Consider the following 13516-nt stretch of genomic DNA (forward strand, 5'->3'; position numbering starts at 1 on the left):
CAGCCTCTGTCTTCAGCACTATCTAAGAGTTAGACCAACTCTACACTGGGCCAAAAAGTCAATTTAAGACACGCAATTCCAGTTACGACAATTGCATAGTTGGAATTAATGTAACATAGGTAGATTTTTCTGGCTATCCACACAGCGGGAGGTCAATGGGAGAAATTCTCCCATTGACATCCCTTAATCCTTGTGATAGTGAGTACCAGGGTCAACTGTAGTACCTGGAAGGTTTGATTTAGCACCTGCCCTCTAGGCACATTAAAATGAACCCTGGAAGATCGAGTCAGTCTTCTGGAGAATATAGATGTACCCTCTATAGGAGGTAATCTAGGTCAGCCTCCTTTTGGGCACCAAGGGGCATGTCAGCATAGCTGCTATCTTCAGCACCAATGACAACTGTGCAAAGCTCATCTTCAGGATTGGTACCATCCCTGGCTTCAGTCCCATCTTGTGGTACCAAGTGGAAGCACAGGGCTCTTGCCTGTACTTAAGACATCAGCTTCTTTCTCTGCTTTCGTTCCAATGCAACTGGCATGTGGGGCTTCAGACAAGGTTGGATGATTGGTTTCAACATCTGGGATGGATCCCTCATTGTCTTCAGATTACTGGGGAGTTTTTTGAGAGCAAGCTCAGAGGCACCCTCTCCTTTGTCTCCATGATACCATTCTTAAAGATTGTCGAGACCTCCTGTGCATCACAGTCAGTACCGAGATTGGTACTAGTCCAGCAGAAGGGACAGAGTCTCTTGTCCCACTGCCTGTTGCCCCCCCCACCCCACCCCGTCCTATCCCTGTATTCAGTGGCTTCCTTGGAATCTGTGGGATTCTCAGTCTGGGCATTCCAAACCTCAGCCCACTCCAGGGCAAGGTCTCCTGAACATCCCAAGTATTCCCTCTCTAGCAACCTTCATTGCTGCCTCAGAGCAGGTTCCACCTGGGCCACTCGTGCAGGGACCTGTGCTACCACAGGGAGGTTCCAAGGGCTTCACTTCCTCCATCTTCATCCCTGCCTGTTTGTGCAGTACTGGATTCTTGAGGACTTTGTCACACCAGGATCTCTTCCAATAAATAGCTTTGAGCCTTTGGTATGCAGAGTGAGCTTGGCAGGAAAATATGCACAAATTGGTGGAAATTCTTCAGCCTTCAGAAATGGGGAGAGTGGTTCTCTCTGTAATGTAAAGCGTTGGTGTAAGACTTTGTGGCATACCACAGCTTCCTTGCCTCTTAATGCCAAGGGTACTTTTTTTTTTTTTTTTAAAGGAGCCAGTATGGTATTGAGTCCAATTCTGAGCACCACATTTCAGGAAAGACACCTAGAAATTGGAGGAGGTTCTGAGAAGAGCAACAAGAATGGTTAAAGCTCTAGAAAACATGAGCTATGGAGGAAGACTTTAGTTTAGAAAAGAGAAGAATGAGTGGGGACATGAAAGCAGCTTTCAAGTACTTAAAAGAGCATTATAAGGAACAAGGAGAAAAATTGTTCTCCTTGGCGCCTCAGGATAGGACAAGGAGCAGTGGGCTTAAACTGCAGCAGGGGAAGTTTAGGTTGGACGTTAGGAAAATTTCCCAACTGTCAGGGTAGTTAAACACTGGAATAAATTGCCTGGGGAGGTTGTGGAATCTCCCATCACTTGAGATACTTAGGAGCAGGTTAGACAGACACCTCTCAGAAATGATCTAGACTAAAGACTCCGGATGGTATTTGGTCCTGCTGTGAGGGCAGGGAACTGGACTCAATGACCTCTTGAGGTCCCTTCCAGTTTTAGTGTTTTATGATTGTCTGTGACTCTCCATCCAGTCTCTCACTTCCATTGGGATTCATGTGCACCTGAAGTCACTAAGTCATCTGACTACATGTATTTATGGAAATACATCAGTTTCATAGAGCTGGAAGGGATCGTCAGAGGTCATCAAGACCAGTCTCCTGCACTCACAGCAGTACTTAACACCATCCCTGGCAGATTTTTTAATCCCAGCGGGTAGTGGTCAGTAGCTCAGTATCTGGATGGTGGTCAGTTTCAAGCGGAGTGCCCAAAGACTCGGTTCTGGGGCTGGTGTTGTTCAACATCTTTGTTAATGACCTGGATGAAGGACTGGGTTGCACCCTCAGCAAGTTTGCGGATGACGCCAAGCTGGAGGAGAGGTAGATGTGTTGGAGGGTAGAGAGAGAGGCTCCAGAGCGACCTGGATAAATTGGAGGATTGGGCCAAAAGAAATCTGATGCAGTTCAGCAGAGAGAAGTGTAGAGTCCTGCACTGGGATGGAAGAATCCCAGTCCCCTGAAAGTGGGCAGATTCTCATTCAGGTTCACCAGAACACCACATAGCATTGCCCATTATCCATCAGACAATTATTAACTTGGAGTAAGACTGCTTGATTACTCCTCTGACACTGTGGGCGTCAAAGTTAAAGTTGTTTGGCTTGTACTAAGAAGCAGACATGTAATGCCATAGAGACAAATATACTTATTAAGTCATGAGCTTTCATGGATAAGACCCACTTTTTCAGATGATTGAGTAAAAAAAAAAAAAAATTAGAATCCAGGGTTTGTATTGCAAGGAGGGAGAGAAGGAAGAAAAAGGTTAGCTGTCACTAGTAGGACCAGTTGATAAAGCAAAGTAAGTACGATACATCCCATTTCTGTGAATATCAAAGGTGGGAAAATTTCCCTTGTAATACATAAGATAGTTGAGATCTCTGTTAAGGCCTAATTTAAATATGCCATATTTGCAAATGAATTCTGGTCCAGGTGTCTCCCTCTTCAATCTTCTGGTAAACTTCTTTTTGTAGAAGAAAAGCTACTTTTAAAGCCATTGTTGAATGTCCAAGAAGGATAAAGTGTTCCTCTGTAGGGTTGTGTATGGTCCCATTCCTGATGTCAGATTTCAGTCAAGTCATCCTTTGGCACCGAGACTGTCCAGTTTGTCCAATGTACATGGCAGAGGGGCATTGCTGGAATTGCAGGTGCACGAGCCCCTGATGATGTGGCATATGTGGTTAGGCCCTGTGGTGGTACAGATAAGTGGACCAAGTATTTATAACTTGTATTTACTAGTGTACTTTGTTCTGATTTTGGAAAGCAATGCCACAACTTGGAATTTCCAGACTGTGCACAGAATGGCTGCATCTACACTATCGAGTTCTTTTGGAAAATCTGGCTCTTTTTCAAGAGAACACATAGAGCGTCTTCACACAAAATGGGCTCTTTCGATCTGAAATCGAAACAACACAGCTCTTCTTCTAGACGTCCTCTTCCACTCCCAGATCAGGAAAAACTCCTCTTTTGAGAGCTGCTTTGAAGAAAAAAAAGCACATGTAGATGCTCCGCGAGCAGGCCTCGTGGTGCCTGATTTTTCGATCTGTGGCCCACTCTTTTGAAGGAGCAGGGGCTGTGTGGACACTTACTTTTGAAAGAGCAGATCCCTTTTTTGATCCGCTTTTTTTGTGTGTGTGGACACGCTCTTCCAAAGGCGTTCTTTCAGAAGAGATCTTCTGGAAGGACTACTGTCCAAATATCCCTGTAGTCTATACGTAACCAATGTATGGTGTTTTTTTTGAAGGGAACATACATTTTTCATCAGACTTTTGTGTTTGAAGTGAGTGAAAGATTCTTTCAACTTCAGAAATATAAAGCTTGTCTGCCTAGGACTATATTGTAAAACCAGTACTTGACTAAAATAGAATCTGATATGGAAGAATAGACATCTAATTGTATTTCACATTAATTTACTGTAAGTTTTAATGAAGGAAAATGTCCATTTTTAATTGGCTTCCCTAAAGAAAAATTCTCTAAAATTTATACTCTAAATTAATTATACCCTTTCTTGGAAACAAATTATAAAATGGGATTTGTAATCATGACTCATGTGAAAATAGGTTCTGCCGCCTTTTCATATATAGTAGAAGCTGGCAGGGGAGTTCTACAATGGTAGGTCTTGTCTGACAGTGGTTAGTTTTCTCTCTAAAAATGATCTGAGATCAGCTCTCTGGATTAACTACAGTGAAACCTTTTTTACTCACATGCTGGGGGTATGGAGGGTGGGTTGGTGGTAACTTAAAAATGCCAGTTAACAAAGAGGGGGCGGTTTGGAGTATGGTGGAGAGGTGCAGGGAAAGGGCATGGGACTGGGTTTGGGGTGCCAAAGGAGTTTGGGGTTCTGAATGCGGGGTGGGTGCTCATTTCCAGTGTCCCAACAAGCAGCTCCCCATCTCTGCTGTTGGTGGTGGAGGTAAGGCCAGGCAGCTCTGCCAAAAGCAGACATGCTGTCCCCATCTGCAGGCACTGCCCCCCGCAGTGCCCGTTGGCCATGGTTCCCGGCCAGGGACCTGGCAGCCTCACAGTTAGCTCTCAGGAAGGGGGAACAAAGACATTGTGCCTGCAGAGCCACCTCTTCACACCGACCAGCAACAGCAGAGACAGTGAGCACCTCCCCACATCTGGTACTCAGCGTGCACCCCAAACTCCCTCTTGGACCTAAACGCCTGCCCAGAACGGGCCCCAGAGCCTCTTCCACAGCTCAGCCCACACCAGCCACGCTACACACCGGACCTCCTGAGAGGATCAGAAATGCTGGTTTATCAAGCTTGCAATTGGTGAAGTGCCACTTAGTGGACGTAGGTCACAGCAATGTGAATTAAAAGCCAGCTAAAGCCGGCTCCGTTTGGGGTTTGCCAGGTAAGATGGGACAACTAAAGGTACGGCTGAGGAGGATTGATTGGGACTCAGCTAAAAGATCTTCTGCAGCATAGGCCCAGCTCTTGCTGTCCTTTCTCCTTCCTTCCCTTGTCCTCACGCAGAACTCCTCTGAAGCTCAGGGTGTTGAGCTGAGAGTACCGCTGTCGGCTGTAGGCGTGGACACGCCGTGCCCATGAGTGTGGCCAAGGTGTCAGTGCAGGCTTCGTGGAGTGGGAATGCACCCTGACATCACCTGCCCCCACTGGATGAGGTTTGTGACCCACCAGTAAGGGGTGACCAGGGAAAATGCTCCCCATGCCGCATCTGCTCAGTAGATAAACAGAGCACATCAGCCTCCAGAATTGACAGTCTACCTTCTTCCACTGTCAGTGTCGGTAAAGCTCTGTGTGTAACACCCGTGTGTATGAACTGAAACTACAGCAGGGAACCCTGGTGTCATAATACAGCAGAAGAGCACCCGAACACTGCGTTGATGTAGACGCGTTTGGGCCTCTTTCTCCACCACCTGGTACCTTGTAGCATCATCTGCGCCCTCTTTTTTGCACAGGAGTAAATTACATGAGGTGTTGGCAGTGGAGGATCAGATCCAAAGCATCATAAAACTGTTTCTCTGCAAGTGCATTTAAAACTGTTGCATAAGGAAGAAGAGAAGGACTCAGGAGCCATGCTGTGTTATATCATATTCATGCCTAAGAAGCCTGTTTTGAGATCTTTTCTAACTTGCGGGTCTGACACCAAAGCTAGAACAGACAGTGTCCTGTGAACGCCGATAAGAATCAGCTGTTACTTGCCCTGCTGCCCATCTGCTTAAGCACAGACATGTGACTCAACCAGTCACAATTCATTTACTGCTTCCTGCTTGGTACTGCTGACAAATGAGGCTCAGTTTTTGAGGCTATTGTAATAAGAGTAAGAAAAGTGGCATTTACTCCCACTCTGGATGTTTACTGGGTTTCATTAGGGAGAGGCGGGAAGTTGCATGTAATACCAGTCGGGCATGCTTGCTCTTTGTGGGGCAGAATTCGGGGCTTAGAGGAGGGCGGACTCCTCTGAACTACCAGGTCTGTGAAGCCTGTGAAATGTGATCTGTGACGAGTAACACCCCCTCACTGTGGCTGTTTCACACGTGAATTAGAACAGCAGCCAAGAGAAGCTTTATTAGTGCAACCATGTTATTTTACAGGCTTCTTATTCCTCTGAGGCCTTTGTGTGGATTAAGGGTGAGTGGGTGGTGGAGAATTTTAATGGACAAACCCCTCCACTTTAAACAACACCAGGTGAATCCCCCACTGTATTCCAATGTTTTACCCTAATATATATCCACTGGAGTGTTCACCAGACTATTGGTCTTTTTTGAGTCAGTTGTCTTACACTTGACTGCAGTGCTATTGAAACACAGAGCAGCCCTTCTGGTATTCACACTGGATGATGTTTGCAAATGGCACCGGGTGCTCTTTCTTCCCCCTGCTGAAATAAACGATACCAGCAAACCTGCTTCGTTCTTTCCCAGACTGTCTCTCCTCTATGTATTTACATATCCTTCCCCTCCTCCCATGTCTTAAGGTACCACTACCCTTCAGGGTACGCATTGGGAATATATATTTTTTTCTTCATTACGTTTAAAAGCCTCTACTTTAGCAAAAACAGCTTTTGAGCCGTTGGAACATGAGAACAGCTGTAGCAGCAAGATGAGAAATGGTCCTAATATAGAGATATTTTGGGGGCTGCATCACCGAGTTGGAAATGCCATCCATAGAATATCCCCCTAGTGCTAAAACCCATTGAAATAGATTGGAATGACTTCCTGGATTCTTTATTATTTTTAATGCCTTGTTGTCTTTTATCCAAAACAAGTTGGGAAAAAGCTGTTAGTTCCTGAACTTAGCAGCAAATATTCTTCTGTGAACTTGGTCCAACTCTGTGTTCAGGTGAACAGATGAGCAGTTATAGAGAAGAGATTGCATCTTCATCATAGGCAAGGGTGGTTGTCTGCACTGACTTGCAATCTTCCTAATGACTAATGCTCTTACTTTTTTTTTCCCAGCTCGGGGATTGGATCACATTGCTGAGAACATTCTGTCGTACTTGGATGCCAAATCGTTGTGTGCTGCCGAGCTGGTGTGTAAGGAGTGGTATCGGGTGACATCCGATGGCATGCTGTGGAAGAAACTCATTGAGCGGATGGTCAGGACAGACTCGCTGTGGAGAGGGTTGGCAGAGAGGAGAGGATGGTGAGGGAACTGCAAATTCAGCTTTCTGACCCATTATATTATAAAGTTGCATATGCTTGAGAAGGGCAATACACTCGCCAGCAGTTCAGAGCAGAAGAGCATTTTTAGGTGTGGGAGCTGGGGTTTGCAGTAGGCATTAGTGTTGTGTGATGGTTCGGTTCTCCTCGGAGGGCATTCACTCTACGCTGTTTCTTTGCAGTCCTCAAGCTGGAAGCCGATGGTAGATACCGTGGAGAGTCGGGGACTCTAGAAATGCAGATAGATTAGTTAATAATCAGCTGGAGTAGCCTTCCAAGGGTCTCACTTGGGTTTGAAGCTGCTCTGTTAACACTTCATTAGAACTTTTCCTCTCTAGGGTAAGGCCTTTAATACATAATTCTCTTCTCCAAGGGTGTCCCTAGGAGGTTGGCTGCGAAAAAGCTGGGTATGAATATTTCATAAACAAGATAAAAGTGACAGCTTAGGCATTTTAGTTGCTATTAAAAAGAAAAAAAGATACAAAGTTGCAAGCAAAGATTCTGTTATGTGGTTTGAAGTTAATTTCGTTACACTGTCTCTTGATTATAAAGACAAGTAAATCATTATTATGAACTGTCCTTTAAATACTATGCAAATCTGCTTCCGGGAGAGTAGTGATTATCAGAAGTGTTCACTGCCTCTTTCTGTGTCAGTATTAGCTGCAGACACCGGGGAAATATTGGAGAAACCCTATGATTATCTCCAGACCAGTATTTCATTCTAGATTTAGAATTTTACACTGATGCCCATTGATGATCACGTGACTATTTCATATTTATAAACAAGCCTGCTTTAGAAAACCAGCTTTTCATCTTGAAGGTCAGCAATACCCCTGCCCCATCATTCTCATGCTGGCCCCCCAGGATTGCACTGTGCCCTGTTTACATTGGTTGGAGTATGTAATTCCCTCAGTGTGTATTCCCAGAGAGGATACCTTCTGGTGGGGAGAGGGAGCTAACCCCAGGAGTAGCTGTGGGTGGAAAAGAGGCAGGCAATATCTAATTTAACTTAGAGATCTGCCATATAGCACTCGACAGCTTGGAATCAGTGCTTTGCATGTCACGGGGAAGGGAATAGACAGACAGTTCATAATGACAAATGGCAGGTGTTGTTTGCTCATAGCTCCTCTCCTAGCTTGGTGCATGAGCCACCTGATTTCTGCACTCGCTTCCTGTTAGCTTATACCAGGGCGCCCAAACTCAGCCACACTAAGAACCACACTGACAGCTTGCCAGGAATGAGCCGGGGTTGCACAGATTCTGACAAATGTGTACCGAAAGTTTATGGTAAGAATTAAAAACCTGGGCTCTGTGTCTGTTTAGATAGCTGAGCAAAATGTACTTGGTTTTCTAGTCACCAAAACCTGCAGCTGATTGAATTCCTTTTACCCTACTGTCATTTAAAGAGAGAATACCTGGTTACATGTCCCTCAGGCACTGTCTTTGGAGGACCGTGGCAGGATCCCATTACCCTCGGTTGAGATGGGGGCATGAAATAGTTACTTTTATAAGAGAAACTCTTGTGTGGGTGCTCACCTGGGATATAGCAAAAATTCTAAGCACCTCTTTAACTAAGCTACAATTGATTCCACGTGAAGGCCAACCAAGATGTGAACTAAACATCCCAAGGTCTGGTTCAGGCATTCCCCACCTCCAAAGCATGTGCAGTCCCTGAGAGCCTCTAGTACTCCCCCGGATGTTTTAAGAACATTGCACTTCTGATTAATCTTCACTGTCCTGAAAGCACTCCACCTGTGCAAATTCTGCACCAACTCCTCTCTTCAGTGCCTAGGACTTGTACACATAATTGCTGCATGTGCCCACATCTTAGAGAGTGAGAATGGAAGCAAAAACCTTTATTCCAATGCCGTTAATGGCTGATGTGTCTTATAGTCTAAAAGCCTGCAGGTGCCTAAGTATGAAGCTGAAATCAGCTCTGCCTCAAAATGTATTTAAAACTGATTTCTTAGGGAATTTAAAAATATGCTCAGATGCTTATTCTGTACTGTATGTTGTTGCTGTCCTTCATAAACTGAAAACTTCAGCTCATTTTTGTAGCTTCTCTGCTGCAGGGTTCATGCTCCATATAGCTGAGACATAGGCTGTCAAGGTGTGCTGTGAGGAGGGGACAGGCGAGAAAGGCACATGGAGATTGGGAACAATTAATTATGCGGTAATGGGGTAGAGGAAGGGAGGAGCAGAGAGCTGGCCCAGTGTAAACACCACGTCTCTGATGCCAGGATTACACTCCCAGGCATTTGTGCCTATCTCCACTTTGCAAGGCATGTTGCCAGGCAGAACAGCAGTTAGTACGCCCATGGTGGGGTTTACTAGCTTCCACACCGTGTTTGGTGACTTCTTAACTTCAGGATGAGGAATTAAAGTTCTTTACACAGCAGGAAGTGATTGCCGTTTACTGGCTTTTTTTTTGAAGCAAAAATCTAGCTTGGGATATGAGTATTCCAAATCTGTGTTGAAATGGGAAGGAGCCACTAATGAAATGTTGCTTACCAGAATCTAGCAGCAGCCGTAAAATGTCCATGTGCCAGAGCAGATGTCACGCCTGCTAACACAGCTTTCAAGGCTTGGGCACGTCACATATTTGGGGGAGCGGGAGCAACCATCCTTAGTTTTCTCCCATTGCTGGCCTTCTCTGCAGGACCTCCCTTACCTATTGGCAGTAGCGATGGCTTGATCTCTTTCTTTTGAAAGTGACACACACAGGAGATACACAAGACGTGTTACTCACACACTGGGCCACAGAGGTTCATGTCCTGTATGCATACCAGGTTCGTAATTCCCTTGGTGTCCGCTAATACAGTTTGGGCACACTTAGGTCAAACAGCGATAGGAATTCCCATCTTACAGCACACACCAAGTCAGAATCTTCCCCAGTCTTATACCCTACAGTCAGCAGCATATCCAGTAAAGTGCCTTAAAAATCTTTGCTCAAGACTTCTGAGCCTTGGATCTGTGTCGAATGGGAAATATTCCTTGTGTTCCAGGGGACAGTATCTATTTAAAAATAAGCCACATGATGGGACGGCCCCACCTAACTCCTTCTACAGAGCACTTTATCCAAAAATTATACAGGACATAGAGGTAAGAAACAAATGTTTCCTGTTTATGCGATTGGTTTTTTTTTAACTTTCTGATATGCGAAAATGTCAGCAGAACCCTCTGACTAGTTTTGATATGTTTTGTACGTGGCATATATACGTTTTGCCCCAAATTCGCAGGTTTGGGGTTATCACATAAAGATCATGCGGATGGTGACTCCCTTTCCTGAATGTAAATTGCACAACCGGTCAGATATATTTAAAGCAGCAGATTTTGGTGAATTTGCACAACATACCTGCAACTGGCCAGTGCTCAGGCATCTCGTGGCTCTTTCTGTGAAGAAAAATGAGGCCTAGTGAGGGATTGTGGGGAGGTGCCAGAGCTGAATCAGGGAGACCCATGCCTGGCTGGAGTGGATAGTCCATGAAAATGAGAGAGAAGGGCCTCATACACCAGGCCACTGCCCCATAAATGGTTCTGTGCAAGGTGCCAACTCTTGTCTGTGCTTGAGCACTTAATTGCAGGAGAGATGCTCAGCTGCTCTGATGCTGGGGGCCCTATGACCACCCAGCAAGACCCAGGTTTTTTTTTTTTACCACTTGTGGTTCTTTAGTCACTGAGTTGCCTCTTGTTGAAGGGACCACAGAAGCTAGAGATGGAAAAAGCCTTTGAGGTCACCTTGTGCATCCCCAGCCTGGCCAGTGCAACAATGTTCTCTAGTATTGCCATTATACATGGCTCTAACATTAGTGTTCCCGCAGCCACTGCCTTTGGGAGACCGCTGAGTCATAATGGGCCTCCAGGTTGGGAAATACTACAGGGCTTTCACTAGTGGTTTTATTTGTGCTTCTCTTTCTCCTCTGCTCCCCATCCCCAAGACAATAGAATCCAACTGGCGGTGTGGAAGGCACAGTTTACAGCGAATACACTGCCGGAGTGAAACTAGCAAAGGGGTTTATTGTTTACAGTACGACGATCAGAAGATCGTAAGTGGCCTGCGAGACAACACTATCAAGGTGAGAACCCCCTGAAGTGGTCAAGAGAGGGTGGATGAAACAAGCTGCATAAACAATACTGCTGTCCAGATTTCCAAATGGGAGGAATCATTTGGTCAGAGATGTTCTTAGAAAGTGCCCCAGTGACCAGTCTGTGGGATGGCACCAGTTCCTGGAGTCTTCCTGACATAATTTAGGAAAGCAGCAAGCTGGACATTGGTGTCAGAAGGGTTGAGAAACACTGCCCTAAACTCGGAGTGGCAAGAAACGCTCTGCTTCCTTATCGAATGGACTTCACTAGCAGTATTATTGGTCCTCCCATAATTACAGCCTCCCCTGTTCCCTGCTGAAAAGCACAGAGCCTGTATTCATATTAAAACCAGAGATATTAAGGATGTTTTATATTGCGCCAAAGCGCCTGTGGACTTACAGAGTGCATTATGTGCTACTCAGGAACCTCAGTCCACAAACAATATGCAATAAAATCCAACCCACCCCTGTGCTCCATTTACACAGTGATGAACACCGTACTTACCAGGCTCTTTGTGACTGTTTGCCACCCTAGATCTGGGATAAGAATACATTGGAATGCAAGCGAATTCTCACCGGACACACGGGTTCCGTCTTGTGCCTACAGTACGATGAGCGGGTGATCATCACTGGATCTTCTGATTCAACCGTCAGGTAGGTACTTCAAAATCTGAGCTTTGCCTCCTCCTGCCAATGCTGGAAAGATTTTAGTTGTTGTCTGTTTGGCCTTTTTCACTGACTAGTTCATAGACCTCTTCCGTGAGATGCGCCCTACGTATCAGTTTTCCACTCCAGGTTTGCTGCCTCCCTCAGGGGAATGGACAACAAGCAGAGTCTGAGGGTTTCCAAGCGGGATTAGGGAGACTTGGTGATTTTTTTTAAAAGAAGAGTTTGCATATCTCCCTGGGACACAGAGATTTTTTAAAGACCTAGATTAGGTTTTCAAAGCCGTATAGGGATACTAGCTGCTCCTCTTCCGTTACATTTAACACGAGCCGCATGGCTGGATCTCCTGTGTGGCTTTAGTACATTTCAATTAAATGGTTTTTTTTTAGCTCTCTGCATTTGTGACCTTGTTCTCTTCCCCATGATCTCAGATGGGCAGATCACTACAAATAGCCCAGGAGACCGGAGTGGGCAAAATTATGATGATTTCACTTTGTGAAATGAAAAGATCTGTAAATGTTAACCTGGTGTGCTCTCCTGACTCACCAGCTCCCTGTTGTGTGTAGCAGGAAAGGCCTGGGGAGAGAATAGGCCTCCCTGTGCTGGTTTGGAGAGGGGATCACCTCTCTCTGCTTGAGTTTGAGCTGTGCAGCTCCAAGCAGCACTGTTGGAATCAGGCCAGGCTTATGGCTATTGCTTCTCTGGCAGCATTTGTACATATGTCCTATTCCTGGGGCTGCAGGCTCCTGTCTCTTGTCACCTAAAATCATTTTGAAGACACCAGTGATCAACCGGTGACCCTAAAATTCAGCCCCTGAGTATTGCACATGCCAGCTTCCAGGGCAAAGACTTCTGTTGCTTCCTGCCTTCTGCATAAATCCAGAACCCATGTCAGTCTCTTCTTGAGAGGTTTAACCAGCACTGAGATTGGGTGGAGGCAGCATCAGGCTAAACTCTGCTGTGGGTGAAAGACACTCAGTTCCCAGTCTTTGGTGAGCAGGTCAAAGTGCAGAATGGCTGCTTGCCTAGTACTTCATTTCCCACTGCTGTCAGCCCCAGAGCTGCGAGGATGGAACCCCATTACCCTCCTTTTCCCCCATCGAGAAGGCTGGCTTCATCCAGTTGGATGCAGAGAGGGACTTCAACGTTTCTCCTGTGCAAAATCTCAGTGTCATACCTGCCCAACACCAGCCATAAGCTCTCCAGCTCCTGCTCGGTTTGGCAGCCTTTTCTGCACGCAGCTGATTTCCTAACGGCGCCTTTTTGTAGTCTGTGGCCTTTGTTCCTTTGTACCCTAGAGTCAGACATCTTTGTGCCCTGCACCATAACCTGGGAGACTCCATGATTTCCACTGAACTGGCTGCTCAGCTACTTACCCATCTCTATCCATGCACAGCTTTGCGACAGTGATTCTTGACCACCAGAGCATGTGCCAGTCAGTGAGCTCTCAGGCATTTGCGTCTGATGCTCTAGAATCGTTTGAGCCCCAGCATATAGCTGCTGTCCCCTACCATGCAGTTGTGAGCTTGAAACCTGTAACAAAGCATGGGTGGAAATAAAGGTGCATATGTGTACGTACCCACACACAGAGCAATACGTCTGACTCCCAAGGGAGTGCAAGAGAAGGGCCTTCCTTTAAAAATATACCTCCTGTCTTGTTCTTGCTGCTCTCTGTTGTTCGGCAGTGTGAAGCTGTGATTCCCCTGGAAGGGTTTTGTAATACCGACGTCAGGCAATAACAGATGCTCCACCAACACAGCGATGTGCGCTTCAGAGGTGCCTGTAAATGAACGCAGTGGGAAGGCATGTGGCTTCTCTA

General features: G+C 45.9%; 1 protein-coding gene across 9 annotated transcripts in view; it reads left to right on the forward strand.

Moving 5' to 3' along the window:
• The window catches only part of BTRC (beta-transducin repeat containing E3 ubiquitin protein ligase), a 187826-nt gene that overhangs the window by 151356 nt on the left and 22954 nt on the right, over positions 1-13516 (forward strand). For all 9 annotated transcript variants that reach the window (XM_074999282.1, XM_074999284.1, XM_074999281.1 and 6 more), the window contains 4 exons: positions 6743-6929; positions 9952-10048; positions 10885-11022; positions 11567-11685. In XM_074999282.1, coding sequence (XP_074855383.1) covers positions 6743-6929; positions 9952-10048; positions 10885-11022; positions 11567-11685 — 541 coding nt within the window. The remainder of the gene's footprint in view (positions 1-6742; positions 6930-9951; positions 10049-10884; positions 11023-11566; positions 11686-13516) is intronic.

Source organism: Carettochelys insculpta, chromosome 7 (genome assembly GCF_033958435.1).
Source record: "Carettochelys insculpta isolate YL-2023 chromosome 7, ASM3395843v1, whole genome shotgun sequence".
NCBI lineage: Eukaryota > Metazoa > Chordata > Testudines > Carettochelyidae > Carettochelys > Carettochelys insculpta.